This window comes from Armigeres subalbatus, chromosome 2 (genome assembly GCF_024139115.2).
Source record: "Armigeres subalbatus isolate Guangzhou_Male chromosome 2, GZ_Asu_2, whole genome shotgun sequence".
Taxonomy (NCBI): Eukaryota; Metazoa; Arthropoda; class Insecta; order Diptera; family Culicidae; genus Armigeres; species Armigeres subalbatus.
Genome location: NC_085140.1, coordinates 112824787 through 112837224, shown reverse-complemented (window position 1 = coordinate 112837224; position 12438 = coordinate 112824787). Strand labels below are relative to the sequence as shown.

Here is a 12438-nt window from a genome sequence, read left to right as displayed (position 1 = left end):
AGCCATACTTTGCAAAAGGTTTACGGAGAGCAATATGGATGCCGCATTCAATAAATAGTAGGATATTAGGAATCACTACAAATTCCAGTAAGTTAATTTACTATGAAGGGCAACTTGCACCTTGCAACTTTCGAGTCACCGGGTAATGATGTATTTTTTTCTGTACTACTACAAAAATGGTAAGGCAATCTTAATACCTATCCTTACAAAGCTGTTTCAAGCAAGTTTATCATTAGATTATATTCCATCAGTTTGGCGACAAGTACTGGTGAGATTTATCCCCAAGGGAAATAAAAAGGATAAAAAGTTTTATCGCGTCACCAAAATCCGATAAGCTTGTCCTCCGTTCCGCTAAAAACTATGGAAGAAATAATAGATGAACATATCAAGTCATCATATTTATTCCAAATACCGTTAAGCAAATACCATTACACGCAGTTGTAACAAAATTAGAAATATCTTTTGAAGCATTTCCCTTGCTGCTTTCTTAGACAACACTTCTCATAATTCCATAAAAAAGGCAATGTTGAATCGTGGTTTCGATAAATGCATTTTAGATTGGATTAAAGACATGGTAACAAGAAGAGAAATATCAGCTAACCTCGGCAACTCACACATTAGTTTTTTGAGTGAAAATGTGAAAAAAGGGGGGTTTGCAATCAGGCGGTTTGATAAAGAAAATCTGTGTCATTTGCCAGTGTCATCAATGTTAAAATTAAGTGTTTTCAAAATAATGTACCATAAATATCCAAACCAGACAGTTATTGTAAGACCAAACATTAGACAATGAACAAACATGATATTTTTCCCCTGATGAAGACACCAACCCCGTGTCGAAACGTTGGATAAATATAAATCTTGTTTTAACCGTTAAAGACTGCGTAGCCGTTTTAAGTTATAATTATCGCCAATAAAGCTTGGCCCACTTAGTATTTGGCCGCACGATATTTCTCTGTGGAAAAAGTACATAAAAAGGTGGTTCAGGTCTTATTATACAGGGAATTTAGTAAACTTTGAAGGAAAAAATATCGAAAATTATTCATTAGCATTTCAGATGAATTCTCGGACTTTTTTCTCAAAACCACTCGTTATTTTTTGCACAGAAGAACGGTTAACTTGATCTGCCATTTTTTTCACACCATTTATCTATATAAGATGGTTTTCTGATTGATTTGCACCATTTCTTAAGTTTCCCTCTGAGAAATGCCTAATATTTTTCGTTGGGACGAAAATTTGGGCATTTTGGTGGGTTGATAGCTTTTTCAATAACGTCATTATCATTCGGTTCATATCATTCCATTACATCCCGTCTGTAATGGCAGCTTGTTAAGTCAGGCCAAAGCAACACCGGACAGTCGTGTGATTGAATGGATGGCAAAAATCGCTTCATCTCCTTGTATATTTGCACATTTATAGTCGTTCCAGTGATGAAAACTTTAGTTTTCTTTCCACAACTGCAGATGCTTTGACATACCATCAATTTGTGGGCAATCTTGCCTGCATAGACATATTTGAATTTTCCTTGGTCATTACCCTTCCGTTTGGCAAGGTAAAACTTGTGTTCCGGGAATTGAAAGTCCATTTTAATATTAATGTCATCGCCCATCAAAATACATCAATTGTATTTCGTCAGAACTTGCTCGACCAGCATTCTTGCGTGATGTTTGGCAACCAGGTTCTGTTTCAGGGTCCTGTTGGGATGCTTACTGATACCATACGACTTGAAATCTTCGCGCCGACAGATTATTTGAGCTGTGGTGTAAGGCGCAGTGAACCTTTTCGCTAAATCACGAAGGAAATCCCAGAATTGTTCCGAACTGCTCTACAGACTTTCACTTGTAGTTTCTGGTCGTATGTTCCATTTCTACGGTTGTTTTGTTCTACGCGATCCAGCAATAGTGTTTCCCGATAACGTTTGACAGTTTTTACAGTCAATTTCGGTAATTTTAGATACTTTGAAATCATTCCTCCTGACCATATTGAATTTCCAACGTGAGTGTGCAAAATTTGTTCTTATCTCTTGCGTTCCATTTTCGATAACTTTTGAACGGGAGCATCAAAACTGATGAAACTTTCACCATGAATTAAACAAACCTTCCGCAACGATGTGATGTATTTTACTTTTCGATACAACCACCATACGCGCAGCAGTAATTGGAAAGAAACGGCCAAATACTAAGTGGATCAAGCTTTAAAATGCAAACTGCTTTAAACTATGTCTTCATGTGGTGCAATAGAGAAGGATTGAGTGTAAATCCTTCCAATACCACTATTGTGCCTTTGACACGTAGGAGGAAATTCTCACTAAACAACGTGATATTGAAAGGTACACTTTTGGAACCTTCAAATACAGTAAATTATCTCGATAGCAAAGTTAACATGAACAAGCATTCAGAACACGCCATTATAAAGCGACAAGTATCCTGTGGATTAGTAAACGAACTTTTGGTAGGTAATCTAAAGCCGAAAATGATCCATTGGATATATTCAGCAATAGTAAAACCAAGAATTAACTTCGATTCGTTGGTCTGGTGTCCAAAGACGAAAGAGAAAAATGCTCAGATGAAGCTCGAAAAACTTCAACGATTAGCGATCATCTCAAATACATGTGCAATGAGCAGTACATTATCAAGTGCACTAAATGCTTTGCTGTACTTTCTTCCTCTGCATCAAATTGTTCAACTAGAAGCTGAAAAAAGTGCTTTGAGAATCAGAAGATCCGAAAACCTCTTAAGAGGTGACCTCAAGGGTCATCTTAGTATTCTAAAAAACTTCAGTAAAAAACTCCCTAGAACTAAGCAACGAAAACTGGATGGAGGATAAATACAATTTCAATCGACTTTTCAAAGTAATTGTAATGGTTATATGGATGACCGAAATTTCGCTCAAGATCAGTTACGTTTTATACTGACGGCTCAAAGCTAAACAACCAAGTGGGAGCAGGAGTTACTGGCCCTGGGACAGACATATTGATGCCCATGGGAAGTTAACCATCCGTATTCCAAGCGTTTATAACAGAGACCTAAGCACTAATACGGGTGTTATTACAGGTCATTGTCCGAGTCGATATCATTTGAAGCTTATTAAAAAACCCTGAGTAATCCACCTAGCGGTGTTGATGCCTTTCTCGTGCAACTAAAATACAGAACAATATGAGTGAGTGTTTTTAGCGTGTTTTGCGCATAGAAAATAGTATTTTGGCCTTAACTTCTGATCCCATAGTCCAATCTGGCCAATTTTTAATAGCAAAAAATGGGACAGGATTCTCAGTCGAATTGAACTTGTGGCGAGTAATTCGGCCAATGCTAAGTTTCAAAAAATGTGTCTGCAAAATATTGTACACATACACACATACACACACACATGCGCAACGCCAGCGTGGGCCACTTAACCTTCTTCTTGACCGGTAGTGGTTGTGGACGGCCCATGGCTTGTGAGGGCGATGAACCGCAAACGCGATGGGCTTTCGGCCTTCGAGGTGGCGACGGAACAGCTGGACGCCATCATCGCCTTTGCGTCATCGAAGCATAATATCAGTAAGGACCTCAAGGGGAGCTTGCTGAAACTTCGAAAGTCGATGTTGGACGCCAAGCTGGAGAGGGCGGTTGGGACGGCTAAGTGTAAACCCGTGAAATCCGTTGAGTCGAGGTCTACCCAGACTGAGGCCCAAGGATTCGCGGGCACGTCGGGGGTGACTGCTCTAACGGAGCAGACACAAAAACAGGGGAGACAGTCTCCAGGGGATGAGCTCCCTGGGGGCCGCTCCAAAATACGGAGGATTACTACCCCGAACAAGGGCAGTGGGGTTGGGTAGTACCTCCAGGGCCAGGCGCCAGGTACCTCCAAAACCGAGGGAGGAAGGACCTGAAATGGTCTCCCCTTGAAAAAAAAAAATCAAAAACGTTTTTCTTTTTCAAAAATGGTCGAAAAAATGTGATCTATTCTTCCTGGAGAGCTTTTTTGACCTTTCCAATGTGATTTTTTCAATATATTTTATATTGCACGAGAAAGGCATCATCCCTTCTAAGTGGATTAATTTGTTTTTTTTTGCCAATAATAGGTAAAATATTATTTGACAAAATGTCTACTTCAATTTGTGGTTTCATGAAAATAAAATCATTTTCCTTCAAATCAACCCATTTACGCTTAATTCCTTGGAAAATTTTTTTTCTAAAAATTATAAAGATTGGAGAAAGAATTGTTTCTTCGATTTTTTGTCTGCCTCTAGAACTCTACGAGGTGACTGATTTTATTTTATGATGTAGGACTACGTCTTTGTTTCGATATGTATCTGGGGGTACATTTGAAAATTTGGAAACATAAGACAGTCACAGTTACAGATAGTCAGTCAAAAATTATAGGTTTTAAGAGCCAATAAGCCGATCATTTTTTAACGGATTTCCCTGATTTTGTCATTAGGGTAACGGTACCAATTCCCTAATTGACCTACATTCGGACACGGCCGGCGCTGGTATTGCTCATTTTTGGGTCACCAGTTCTTGCACATTGAAGATGATGTTCGTCCCAAACTTCATATGGCGGTTCCCTGTGTAATTACAGCTGACCTGGCAATAACGGAGTAGAAACCGTGAACGGTCAATCATGCTCATACAGCTATTTTACGTTCAAAAAGACAATTAAAGTATTTTTTAAATCTTTTTTTATGATAAATATTTTCAAAAAATTATTAAAAATGAAAATGCTAGTTTTTTTTTTGCCATTGCAACATTTTGCTATCAACCCAAAAATGTTTACAACATTTTGTTCAGCCCTAATTGATTGATGGCTTGTAAAAATTCTTTTCCATTATTTTCTAACGCGGATACAAGAAAAATGAATTAGATTTATATACTTGACTTATTGTCATAACAAACATCTCGACTAACGGATTCACTCTCGTTACACGCTTTTAGAAAATAATTGCCTTTAATTTCGCACGATTTCAAGAAAATCGCAGAAAGCACTTCATCTACCTGTTTAATTGATTCGCCGAACAATGCTCGTTCGCATCCCTTGCGCTATAATCCACATTCCGTTCCCAATTTAATGGCGTGCGTATTTTTATCTCAAACCACTGACTGTCGCCGTGTGACGTCACTGCGATCCGATTGCCGTCGCCAGAGCACCGCCACCATTTGCAAGCGACGACGGGCAGAGGTAAGAATGCGACATTACCTTGAATTCTGTTTCGTTTTCCTACTAAACTTAATTTTTCCCATCAGAAACGTCACCCCACTGGCTCTACTGGGCCGTGTGGTCACTGTCAGGGTAGCTTTTTTATGCGGGCATTTTTTTTTTCATTTTTTGCTTTGTCGTTCGGTCGGTGGACGTTTTTTGCTTTCCGCAGGGAGGAAGCATAGAAACATTTTGATCGCAATGTGAACTTCACATATTTTTTTGTTTATATCGGAACAGTTCAATCCGTACATAGCTGTTTTTTGCACGTAAAAGAGAATATCAAAATGTCACTCCAGATTGTATCCTAATGCATATGTTAGCTTCTATAGGGGAAACTGGACACACATGATCCCCACTTTTTGTTTAGGATATTTCTCGATGTAACATGCACCGATTTGCACGCTTCTTGATGGATTTGATAAAGAACTTAATAAGCTATTCAAAAACGTCATTGGAAGTAATTATTTGTCCATGAAAGTTACCAAAAAATCGATTTTGCTGAAAGATAGAAAATTTGGCATTTTCAAAACTTGCGGGAGGCTTGATCCCCCTATAGGGGGAAATTGATCCCTTTATGACCTGAACATGTTAAGGTTCTTCCAAGTCTAATGAAAGGTTGAATTGGTCTAGCTTCAAATCCTAATAATTCTTCAAAGTCTGAAGTAATATTAGTCGTGCGAAAATTAAATATTGTGGGTATTAAGCAAGACAAGTATTTTAGTTCTCGAATAGAGTAGTAGTGACAGATAGAATGTCTGCTATAGCAACAAAATTGGCATGGTGATGATGATTTATCTGCAAACCATTCACTCCACTAACAGACAGTGGTCATATCACGACAACCATGATGCTCCCAAGAGGATCTCTCTTTGTGATTGATACAGATGATACCAAAAATGGTTGATCGATACATAAATATATCTTTGTAATTTTGGAATCTAATTATTCTATTAAATTGTTCAAAGAGGTCTCTTATATTTTGATCTTCTTGCCCTCAGATGCATTCAATCTATTCTACAATCATTCTAAGTAGCTGAAACAGTGACCCATTCTCACCCCTATTTGACTCATCGACGACGGTACATCGAGATCGCCAGACTACTACCAATACCACAACCGTGATCATACCAGGATGATGACTTCATACATCAATATGGTACTATCACGTATCATAATTTTTGTAGTGCGTGTTATTATTACACAAATGCGATTTCTCTTAAACGACTGACCAAAAGATGTTGAATGAGACTATTATTAAAAATTCTTTAAGAAGGTTTACAACTAAATGGTGATTGTAAGCAAACTTCTCCTCGTTCAAACGGAAAAAAAGTTAATACCAGATCGAACAATACTGATTTTAAGCCCTGTGATTTGTTGAGTATTTTCAAAGCTTAACTTACACTCTTTTTCATTGAAAATAATGTTAAAATGCATTTAATAAAACTAATCAAAACAAAGTATGTTCAACTACACTTTGTTCTGGTTAATGAAATAAGGCTATTGAGAAATTCAAATTGCGCGTGTATTGTCTGATTAACAAAATTAAAGAGAAATAAAATTTATTTATACTTTTTAACTAGAAAATAATTTTAACAGATCAACTAGTTACATACAATACAATAATATGCGACGGTATACAACAAACGCCTTAATATATGCAATATCGGGATCAAGTGTGTCCAAACTGTGGGGGATCAAGTGTGTCCATGTTGAGTATTTATCTTGTTTTGTTTTTTTTATTCAATGGAAAATAAGCAATAGTTATTTGAATGAACTTATTCAATTCTACTATAATAAATCTTTGTCCAGTAAAAATTTGGTACGTTTTGGTTGGACATATTCAAAGTTATTAAACTTTTCTCCTTTGAAGAAAAAAAGGATTGAGAATGCTAAAATAATAAAACCTCTGTAAAATCCATATACATAAAGTAACTAATATCAAATGTTACTCAGATTCAATAATCTATCTAACGGATTCGTTTGCACATATCACTGGTATAAAAATGTGATTAGTTTTCGAGAAAACATGGGGGGATCATGTGTCCCCGGGGATCATGTGTGTCCAGTTTCCCCTACTACATAAATGAAAAAAAGCATTTTGCATTTATTAAACATTAACTTCAACAAATCAGCACCAAAAGTTGGAACTTTCATGCCGAGATATCATATTCGTTTCCCGGATTTTGACTATAAAAAACAGCACTATAACGTTTTATATTTCCGCAAAAACTCTTTTTCATATCGTCCTGATTCAGAAGTGAAAATCTCGATAGTCAGAATTATTGTAGATCGTGGAATTACGATTTTTTTCCCAGAAGTAATATATTTGCGTAACAATATGTGATATTTTTACATCAAATATGTTATTCGTTCGGCAAAGTAATATTTATTTGTATTATCAACAAGGTTTTAGATATTATTGAATTATACAATTTGTACTAAATTCTATTCTCTTGATCAATAGAAGTCTGAACAAGATATCTCCTTTATTCACCAATTATTTTACTCCAATATTGACAGGGTGTCTACTACCTGGAAAAACCTGGAAAACCTGGAATTATCAGGGAATTTCTCCCCACCTGGAAAGAACCTGGAATTATCAGGGAATTCCTGACGTAATCAGGGAAATTTCAATACCCGGGATCATGAGTGAAATTCCCTCAAAAGATGGAAAAAAAACCTTAAAAATATTTGAATAAATATACCAATCAAATCTACTGAAAATGTAGTAAATGTTAATGGATCGTTGTTCCGCGAAAAACGTTTTGCCATTTTCTAAACAATTCCTGGAGAATTTCCGAAGCTATTTTTGGTGAAATCTATATAAAGTTAATGACCCAGATCTGATCCGTTCAGCGAAGTGATCCGTTTTGCCCATCTCTAGTGGACACGGCATCAGGTTGTTGTTTATCATGATATTTATGATCATAAATGGCGTAATCTGAATAGGCTATAACTTGGCCGTTTAATACTTATAGTACCGGTACCTTGGCTGCTAGGTCTAAGCAAACTAGATTTCTATCCCTTTTTAAAAAAAACTAGAACAAACTAGATGTTGGTCACCCGAACAGGTATAAGGACGTTAGGCATGAGTACGTTAGGCATAAAACAGCCCACGACAGCCCAAACACAGCCCACGACATAAGGAAGGTATCATGCCTAACGTCTTTATGCCTAACGTCATGGACCCAGCAATCTCATATTTTTGCATCAACACATTTCCTAAAGGAGTTTTCGTAAGAAGTTCTGAAGGATATCCTGAAGAAATTCCCAAACATATTTCCGGAACATTTCCTTAAGAAGTTGTCTTCTTCTTCTTCTTTTTATTGGCATTACATCCCCACACTGGGACAGAGCCGTCTCGCAGCTTAGTGTTCATTAAGCATTTCACAGTTATTAACTGCGAGGTTTCTTAGCCAAGTTACCATTTTTGCATTCGTATATCATGAGGCTAACACGATGATACTTTTATGCCCAGGGAAGTCGAGACAATTTCCCATCCGAAAATTGCCTAGACCGGCACCGGGAATCGAACCCAGCCACCCTCAGCATGGTCTTGCTTTGTAGCCGCGCGTCTTACCGCACGGCTAAGGAGGGCCCCTAGAAGTTTTCTTAAGTTTCTTTTAAAAAAACAGCTGAAATAAAATTCAAAGAGATTTCCGATAGAAAACTTAACCAATATCTGAAGAAATCTGCTTCTGGGTGAACTTGCGAAGGAATTCCTGGAGGAATTTCTTGAGTAATTTACAACATTGTTTTGTGAAGCCACCAAAATATTCTTTAAATAATATTTTTCGCAATATTTACATTTTTGAATTGATCTTTTGCTGCTAAAATATATATATGGCACGTTTGTTTTTGCCTGGAAATTAATGTAAAACACCTGGAAAAAACCTGGAAAAATCAGGGAATTTTGTTTTTACAGATGAGTAGACACCCTGATTGATTTATTTATCTACAATTCAAAAAAAATCTGTTTAAAGCCTCTTCAAATTACGAGCATCATTACGTCTTGAAATGAAGGAAGAAAATTGAATGTATGAGCATTAGTATGTACTCTTTTTCAAATAATAAATGACGTTATCTGAACAGGCTATTGAAAAAAAAATTGAATTGTGATCGCATTGCAAATCGATTGCTAAATATTGAATAGAATCATTTTCCGTTTTTTATTCTATGAATAAAGTAACATTACTTGTAGTCAAAGTGGAAAATCATATACCTACCAAATATTAAATATCTCTTACTACGATTGACCACTCGAATTGCCTACCCCCCATACCTCCAGTAGATTGTCTACCCCCCCATAACGCCCATCAACTACTTACGAAGTGGGATTAGCGCCAGCCGATGTAGCTGCCACCGAAACCGACGGGCGGGGATTTTCGTGTCGCTCCAGCAGGGCTTGAATCTGATTGGGCATCGTCGTCTTGTTCACCGCCTGGCTGGACGGCAGTACGATTCCGGAGCAGCAGCCGCCTCCTCCGTGCGATTCCCCGCCCGGAGTATCACGGCCCAGCATCGCACTTTCCCCTACATCGGTGGACGCTTTCGGCGTGATGGGATCCTCCATCAGCGTCGCCTGCAGCCCGTCCAAATGGTGCTGGTGATTCACACTGTTGATGTTTACCACTTTCATTTTTCCGCCCAGGCTCGCTCGGGCAAAAACTGTTCACAATCAAATACGGCACACGTTTCTTGGCACAAAGTTCTGCTAGATGTTTTTCCGCAAATCCGCGATTTATCAAAATGTCACTCCACAGCTTAAGCACCGATCACTATCTTAGAATGTAGTAAACACCGATTCGCTGCCAAAGGCAAATAGCGAGAAGTGAATGGGAAAAATCAATATTCCCTTTTTCTCAATGGTCAGTCACACTTCAACGGAATAGTCTTTGTCTACCGCATTCCAGCTTTTATTTTCACGAGAACAAAAACTGTCCTTTTTACAAATTCGCTAGGTCACTATCGGAGCGGTACAACTTTGCGTGTTCTGTGTTTGAATTTCAGCTCGCGACTGGCGGACTGAAATCAAGAATGGAATGCCACCGAGTCGATTCATCGGCGCTTCACGATGGGGGGATGGAGCGGATCGCGGACTGCGGACTGCAATGGGGACGCTTGGTTTGCGGTGGATGAAATTTACGAACTAGTAGTGGTGAGTGAATGGAGACGCTGGGTTTATTATTTTAGTAGCACTGTGGGTCAAGTGGTTAAAATTCTAGTGGATTCACTTCGAAAACTTCGTTCCGTTGGAACAACAATAACTGTGTGAAATTTGACAGAAATTTTTTTTTCACATTTCTGTAGGAATTTCTTCCAAATTCGTCATTTAATTGTTGCTAATTCACTCTAAATTTTATTGTCTGAATTTCCCTTGGAAATTCGGATTTATTCCCGTGGAAAATGATAATAATTTATTATTTATTTAGTACATTGTCAATTTAGTTTGAAATTTTGACCAGTTTTCATCTCCACTTCTGCATGGTTCTATTTCCCATCATCTACATGTATGTGAACCGAACCAACAACGGTACGACGCGGCGGCGATGAGTCGGAAAATTCTTCGAGCAAGCGAGACAGCACCGCTCAATTTTCCTCGCTTCTCGCTCATCATCCTCTTCCCTCGAATGGTTTGTTTTCAACGATGATGTTCCTTCATCTCTGTTGTCATATTTCCTGCCCTACCTCATCTCTTACTCATCGCTATGTGAGCCGCTCCAACAACAAGGGCACCAAATTTGGTGGGCGGCATGATGCTCGGGAGGGTCGAGTGGGCAGCTTGGTCTAACCTGGGATCAGCAGAGCATCGGTCCACGGTGTGTACAAATTAAACCCATATGGGACGATCGAGGCATCGGACAGCTGAAATTCCTCAAATTGTTTTTCCTCGCTGTTCTCGCTCTCGCCTTCGGCGATGCTGAGTTCATCAGCATAAAATCCGTCGCCTACCCATCGCTGTTGGTTGAGTGGGAGGGAAAAGCGTCGCGCTTTTCACTATTAATAAACCCGTTCGCTGTGTGTTGATGCTGCTGGCCGATCTTCGCTCCTTTCGACACGGTAGTGGGTAACCGATTGGGGAACGATTTTGCACTATTTTTTAAGCAACGTTTTCGATGGCTGATGTAGGTTCTTCGCGAATCAAGACGAATGCCGTTCCATAATGTTTATGAAGTTGAATTTAGGTTGAAAATGCATCGAGTGATTCGAATTTAGCTTCCTCCAACAGGGCATAAGGAATGTAGTCCCGTAGGTGGACTGTATGCAGTTCGACAGTCATATGATGATTGAAGGTTTATTTAGATTTTTGAAGGTGTTTAAAATTAATTTTCGATGAATTCACGCTTCCCACTGACGAAATTTTGCTCGTAGAGCTATTTGGCACAAATGTTTTGCGTGCCATTAAACACTGGACGTCATACAATGTTGAGATTCTATGGACAACTGCTAAGGTTAATGCGAAATGCATCAAGCGGTTCCAAAGTAATGCCAAGTTTTTTTTTAGCTAGAAACGAGTCACATTTTTAGATAGCTCTAACGAATAAATAGATCTTGTTTCTACGACTCAAAAGATCCGTGATATGAAAAAAAAACTAACAGGACCAACAGGACAGATGTCCTGCAGTGTCTATTAGCATAAGATCAGATCCACTAGAGCAGAGGTTCCTAAACTTTTTGCATATGTGACCCACTTAGTAAAAGCCCATATTGCTTGCGACCCACCAGGTACCAAATGATTGGTAGAAATGGAATAAAAAGTTCGTGTTCGATTGAACAAATAAATTCCTGCATACGTCATCATTGTGCCTATTTTCAAAAATCACATTTTTATTCTATTTGCATTGGATTTGTATTGAATTTGGATTTGTATTGAATTTGGATTTGGAATGAATTTGCATTAGATTTGAATTAAATTTGGATTGGATTTGAATTAGATTTGTATTGAATTTGAATTATATTTGAATTTAATTTGGATTGGAATTGGATTGGATTTGGATTTGGATTTGGATTGGATTGGATTTGGATTTGAATTGGATTTGGATTGGATTTGGATTGGATTTGGATTGGATTTGGATTGGATTTAGATTGGATTTGGATTGGATTTAGATTGGATTTGGATTGGATTTGAATTGGATTTGGATTTGGATTTGGATTGGATTTGGATTGGATTTGGGTTGGATTTGGATTGGTTTGGTTGGTTGGATTGGTTTGGATTGGTTTGGATTGGTTTGGATTGGTTTGGATTGGTTGGATTGGTTT

The 12438-nt window shown here is 38.2% G+C and overlaps 1 protein-coding gene across 1 annotated transcript in view; it reads right to left on the bottom strand.

Annotated features, from left to right (window-relative positions):
- LOC134214963 (dual specificity protein phosphatase 18) overlaps nucleotides 1–10210 on the bottom strand; it is a 29944-nt gene extending 19734 nt beyond the window's left edge. Inside the window, exon 1 of the mRNA XM_062694237.1 lies at nucleotides 9507–10210. Within this exon, the coding sequence (XP_062550221.1) occupies nucleotides 9507–9817 (311 nt within the window). The 5' untranslated portion in view covers nucleotides 9818–10210. The remainder of the gene's footprint in view (nucleotides 1–9506) is intronic.
- Between the last annotated feature and the right edge of the window lie 2228 nt (nucleotides 10211–12438).